Raw genomic sequence first — 6,537 nt, forward strand, 5'->3', positions numbered from 1 at the left:
AACTTTATTTGTGTTGTTGTAAATAGTGCAACCATATTATTTTACTACAAAGAAAAGCCTCCTATGGAAGAGATAACATTGGTTTGTGTTTTTTGTTCTTTTTATCACTTTGGTCTACTGGTGCTGGGTCATGCTGCTGCTGTGAAGTTACTCTGCTGTATATTTATGAGGGTCTTTTGTTAATAAGCCCACTTGCACATTTGTTTGTCAACTGCTAGGTTCCTATGAAGAGAAAGGTGGGATAGAAATAAAGATGAAGATGATAATAATGATAGAACTTTGCAGGGTTGGCATTTAGATTCCAGTGCCAGGCATTTCCCTTCTTTTTGCTTCCTGGCATCTTGAAACCAAAAGCCTCAGCCTCATACATTCTATACATCCATAGGGAAGGTCTTTTGTTAATAAGACCACTCACTTAACATAATGCAGTTCAATTTCATTATGAAACTGAAGTGTGGATGGAGCAAAAGTCTACTGGACTTAAGCAGCTGAGGGGGGAAAGGAACGGGCCTGAGGCTGCTAGGAATTGTGGGAGTTGAAGTACAAGACACTTGGAAGGCCGAAGTTGGCCCATGCCTGCTGTAGGGCTAAGATGGACCCTCGCCCCAAGTCCTCAGGAGCTGATGTCATTATTTCATGTTGACAACACTGGACTCATTCAGCTGAATATTCTTATCTGACTGAACAGATTGACTTGGATTTGTTTCAGCTATTTTATCTTGCCAAACAGGCTCTCTTTCACTCACCCAGAAGCAGTTCTGAGGATTCTCTGCCTGAATTATCAGAAATTAATGCCTCATTACATAGTGAACTTCCCACCTGGCAAAGATAAAAAAGAGAAGCAGAAGAGTGATCAGATTGATTCCTAAGCAGCAGAAAAAACAAATACTCCATTCCAAATGAAGCCCATTGACTATCTTAAAACATCTGGACATTATTTATTTATTTATCATGTCAGAAGTGAGTTGAAGGTACAGTTAAGATGCATTTAAAAGCACAAAGTTGTTAAAAGAACTTGGAATTATGCTAAATGTCCTTTAAGCAGAGGCTGGCCACTTGGAGTGCCTCTGGTGTCATGGTGAGAAGGTCCTCCATTGTGTATGTGGCAGGGCACAGGTTGCATTGCAGTAGTGGTCTGTGGTTTGCTCTTTTCCGCACTCACATGTCGTAGACACCGCTTTGTGGCCCCATTTTTTAAGATTCTCGTGGTGCCAGAGCACAGTCTGTTCAGCGCCTTCCAAGTCGCCCAGTCTTCTGTGTGCCCAGGAGGAGTTTCTCATCAGGTATCAACCACTGACTGAGATTCCAGGTTTTAGCCTGCCGCTTTTGGACTCTTGCTTGCTGAGGTGTTCCTGCGAGTATCTCTGTAGATCTTAGGAAGCTATTTTTTGATTTAAGGCATTAGCTTTAAGATCGTCTGGGGAGGCCCTGCTCTCGGTCCCACCGTTGTCACAAGTACGTCTGGCGGGGACGAAAGTCAGGGCCTTCTCAGTGGTGGCCCCTTGGCTATGGAACACCCTCTCTAGGTAGATTAGATCGGCTCCCTCCCTCTTAACGTTTCGGAGGCAAGTGTTTACAAATGCAGAGTAGCTAATATAGGAAATCGAATGACTTGACAATGGAACGGGACAGTGCTTGATAATAAGGAGACGCTAATGATGCTGTTTTTATTGCTCTTGTTGTGTTTTATACTGTTTAATGTTTTAATCTGTATTATGTTTTTATGAATACTGATTTGTTGGAAACCGCCTTGAGTCGCCGATTGGCTGAGAAAAGCGGTATACAAATACAGTAAGTAAGTAAGTAAATAAACAAATAAATGCCTTGGTCCTTTCATTGCTGGCTGCTACTTCGCAATGGATGTCAGGTGGTGCAATACCGGCTAAACAGAGTAATTTCTCCAGTGGTGTGGGGTGAAGACATCCTGTGATAATGCAGAATGTCTCATTAAGAGCCACATCCACTGTTTTAATATGGTGAAATGTTTTCAACACTGGGCATGTGTACTCAGCAGCAGACTAGCAAAGCGCAAGGGCAGATGTCTTCATTGTGTCTGGTTGTGATCCCCAGGTTGTGCCAGTCACCTTTCTTACAATATTATTTCTAGCGCACACTTTTTGCTTGATATGCAGGCAGTGCTTCTCGTAAGTCAGAGAATGGTCCAGGGTCACTCCCAGGTATCTGGGTGCTTTGCAATGCTCCAGCAGGATTCCTTCCCAGGTAATGAATGAAGAGAGGGGCCATGAAGGCAGTTCCATCTTGTCTCCTGCATTGTGCTTATATAATATAATATAATATAATATAATATAATATAATATATAGTATAGTATATACATACAATATTGATAATATTATAATGTAATACAATATACTACTAATAATAATATACTATAATTATATATTTTATATTAAATTTAATATTACTAATAATATTACATTATAATTTTATAGTACAATGTAATATATAATATTAATATCGTGCTATGATAATAATATAATATATTGTATTTACTTTTTACTTGTAAGCTGCTCTGAGTCCCCTTCGGGGTAAGAAGGGTGGCATATAAATGTCGTAAATAAATAATCCTCAGAGCTCGGAATGCTTGTCTGTTCTAAAGGTAAAAAGCACACGTCTGTGTTTTAGATGGATTGGGAATCAGCTGGTTTTCCTTGTAATAGGCAGTAAGAGCACCTAAAGCTTCAGAGAGCTTCTGTTCAACCATTTCAAAACTCCCTGCTTGGGTAGTGATGGCACAATCGTTCGCATAGATGAAACTCTCTGTACATCGCTATGAGTTTCTGAGACAGGAGGCTGGGTATAAAAATGCTACATAAACAATAGGATAAAGAAAGCACATCCAAAGCAGGAGCAATTAAAGCCTGTGGAAACAAAACAGGAAGGAGGAATGCTGTTTCTTTCGGCATCTTTTTTTTCTCACCTCGCGGAAAAGTTCGTCCAGGTTCTGATGGCAACTCAAAACACGCAATGCTTTTTCCTGCAGTTGCCGTCCATTTCGACACCCATGTCTCTGCTTCTTCGATCTTCCCGCTGAGTGTCAAAAGGGAGAAAAGAGGCAAATGCATTGGGTTAAAGAAATGAATATTACAAAACGAGTATCAATAAAGACTAGAAAACAATTTGATTGAGCCAGTGTTGAACTATTATTTTTTAAATCAATATCATTTTTAGTTTTTAAAACATTATAAGCATTATTATACAATTTATAGACAATAATTTCCATGTATATGACTTCTATACATCAATTAAAATATATACATCAATTTAAACTAATTTCCCTCCACCCACTCCATTTAAAAATATTAATCAAAGCAATAATAAAAGATGAAAATGGGCTTCCCAATTCCCACACTCTGCCAGCCTCAGAGGAAGGTTTGGGCCAACATCTTTTGGACAAATATATTATTATTAGTAGTAGTAGTATTATATTTATTTATATCCCACTTTCTTCTCTTAAATGAGGCTTAAAGCCACTTACAACACTAAAAAAACAAAATAAAGTTTAAAACCTACAAACTATAAATATTAAAATATAATTAAATATAATTACTAAAACAATATTGTAAACAAAACCTCATGATGAGGTCAGCATAAATTGGAAACAGCTTGGAGACACAAAGCAACAGGAAACCTTTGACTCTATGGAGTCTATGGTTCCATTATCTCCACTGGGAAAATACTGCCTCCCTCTGAGTATAGGCAAAGTGCATTTCCGTTCAGAGAATCCCTTTGAGCATGGACAGATTGCTGGAAAATGTTATATTCCTCACAAAGGGTGCCTCTGAGCATAGCCTATGTGCCCTTTAAGGGAACTGCCACGCCAGGAGGGCCTCTGTGCATATATAGAGAGCAAATCCCTTTCTAAGAGGGCGTCTGATCATACACAGAGTGCAAATCCCTTTCTGAGAGGGCGTCTGAGCATACAGAGTGCAAATACCTTTCAATGAGGGTCTCTGAGCATACAAGATGCAAATACCTTTCAAAGAAGGTCTCTGAGTATGCACAGAGTACAAATACATTTCAAAGAAGGCCTCTTAGCATGCAGAGTGCAAATACCTATTTTATAAGGCCTCTGAGCATGCACAGAGTGCAAATAATTAAGCATGCATCAAGAGCAAATAGCTATCAGAGAAGGCCTCTGAGCATGTGCGGAGTACAAATATCTCTGAGCATGCATCGAGTGCAAATAGCAATCAGAGAAGGCCACTGGGTATGTGCAGAGTACAAATACCTCTGAGCATGCATAGAGTGCAAATACCTATTGAGAAGGCCTCTGAGCATGCACAGAGTGCAAATACCTTTCGGAAAAGGTCTCTGAGCATGCACAAATACCTCTGAACGTGCACAAATACCTTTCAAAGAGGGCCTCTGAGCATGCAGGGTGCAAATACCTTTCAATTAGGGTCTTCGGGCATACAAGATACAAATACATTTCAAAGAAGGCCTCTTAGCATGCAGAGTGCAAATACCTATTTTGTAAGGCCTCAGAGCATGCACAGAGTGCAAATAACTAAGCATGCATCAAGAGCAAATAGCTATCAGAGAAGGCCTCTGAGCATGTGCGGCGTACAAATACCTCTGAGCATGCACAGGGCGCAAATACCTATCGAAAAGGCCTCTGAGCACATATGGAGTGCAAATACCTCTGAGCATGCACAGAGTGCAAATATCTATTGAGCAGGCCTCTGAGCATGCACAGAGTGCAAATACCTATTGAGCAGGCCTCTGAACATGCACAGAGTGCAAATATCTATTGAGCAGGCCTCTGAGCATGCACAGAGTGCAAATACCTATTGAGCAGGCCTCTGAGCATGCACAGAGTGCAAATATCTATTTAGCAGGCCTCTGAACATGCACAGAGTGCAAATACCTTTCAGAAAAGGTCTCTGAGCATGCACAAATACTTCTGAACGTGCACAAACACCTTTCAAAGAGGGCCTCTGAACATGCAGGGTGCAAATATCTTCTGAGCATGCACATACTGCAAATACCTCTGAACATGCACAAATACCTTTCAAAGAGGGCCTCTGAGTGCAAATACTTTTCGGGGAAGGGCTCTGAGCATACACAGTGTACAAAAACATCTGAATATGAACATATATCCTTCAAAGAGGGCCCCTGAGCATGCACAGAGTGCAAATACCTTTCAATAGAGTCTCTGAGCATGCACAGAGTGCCTCTCTTCAATAACCACCTACCCAGGAGGACAGAGAGGGTCATTGTGGCCCCTCTTCGCCCCTCTTTTTCTTCTCTCTCCAACATTGCCGACCCTTCTTTTGCTGAGGCCTGAGCCACCCTCCTTCTCCCCCAGTTCTTCCTCCTTCAAAACAACCCAGAAGCAACCAGCGCGCGCTGCCATCTCATTGGCTGTCTCCTGAGCCTCCTAGCCAATGGGAAGCAAATATGTAGGCGGGGTCTATTTCTCTGACAGATCCCGCCCTTTAAGTAGGAGCTGAGGCCATTTTAGTAGTGGCGGCAGAACTTGGCGGCCATCTTTGTAAGGGAAGAAGAAAGGGGGCGGGGTTTTCCCTGCCATTGCAGAGAGAACCAGACACTTTTTAACGCATGCGCATTAGACCCATAGCAGCTTATATTTCTGAATTTCTTTGGTATTTGTTTCCAAGTAGGTATACACCCTTAAGAGCTCATAATTCAGGGGGCAAATGTAAAAAGATTTCAATTCTAATAATATAATACAATGTAATGTAGTATAATATAATATATTGTATCTACAGATAATATTTATAATACTATAATGTAATGCCATATAATACTAATAATAATATGATATTATAATTATATATTTATATTACATGCAATATTACTAATAATATTACAATATAATGGTATAGTACAATACAATAATATTTAATACTGATATTATACTATGCTAGTAATATAATATATTGTATGTATGTGTGTGTGTGTGTATATATATATGTGTGTGTGTGTGTATGTATGTGTGTGTGTGTGTATGTGTATATATATATATATATATATATATATATATATATATATATATCGTAAGCTGGCCTGAGTCCCCTTCGGGGTGAGAAGGGTGACATATAAATGTAAATAAATAAATACATTCTAGATACAAATATAAATATGTGTGTATGTGTGAATATGTGTGTGAACTATCCCTCCAGAGTTCTGGTTTTGGAGGAAAATGTCAGGATATAAATAAAAAATTATGATAATCTGGACTCAATGTGAAGGAATCCTGGGAGATGTAGCATTACAAGGACTTCAGCCTTTTTGGCCTTGTAAAACTACAACTCCAAATGATTCCATAGCATGGAGCGATGAGAGTTGAAAGTGGAGTCCACCTGCTTCTTGACCTTGTAAAACTACAACTCCCATGATTCCGTAGCATGGAGCCATGACAGTTAAAACTGGAGTCCCCCTGTTTCTTGGCCTTGTAAAACTACAACTCTCATGATTCCATAGCATGGAGCCATGAGAGTTGAAAGTGGAATCCACCAGCTTCTTGGTCCTTTAAAACTACAACTCCCATG

At 40.0% G+C, this 6,537-nt stretch overlaps 1 protein-coding gene across 1 annotated transcript in view; it reads right to left on the minus strand.

The window, feature by feature from the left end:
• The window catches only part of FANCA (FA complementation group A), a 57,778-nt gene extending 52,399 nt beyond the window's left edge, over nt 1–5,379 (minus strand). Inside the window, exons 1-3 of the mRNA XM_060787907.2 lie at nt 5,218–5,379; nt 2,940–3,049; nt 747–819 (exon numbers count right to left, since the gene is read on the minus strand). Of these exons, the coding sequence (XP_060643890.2) occupies nt 747–819; nt 2,940–3,049; nt 5,218–5,281 (247 nt within the window). The 5' untranslated portion in view covers nt 5,282–5,379. The remainder of the gene's footprint in view (nt 1–746; nt 820–2,939; nt 3,050–5,217) is intronic.
• Between the last annotated feature and the right edge of the window lie 1,158 nt (nt 5,380–6,537).

The sequence above is a fragment of the Anolis sagrei genome, chromosome 8, assembly GCF_037176765.1.
Source record: "Anolis sagrei isolate rAnoSag1 chromosome 8, rAnoSag1.mat, whole genome shotgun sequence".
NCBI lineage: Eukaryota > Metazoa > Chordata > Lepidosauria > Squamata > Dactyloidae > Anolis > Anolis sagrei.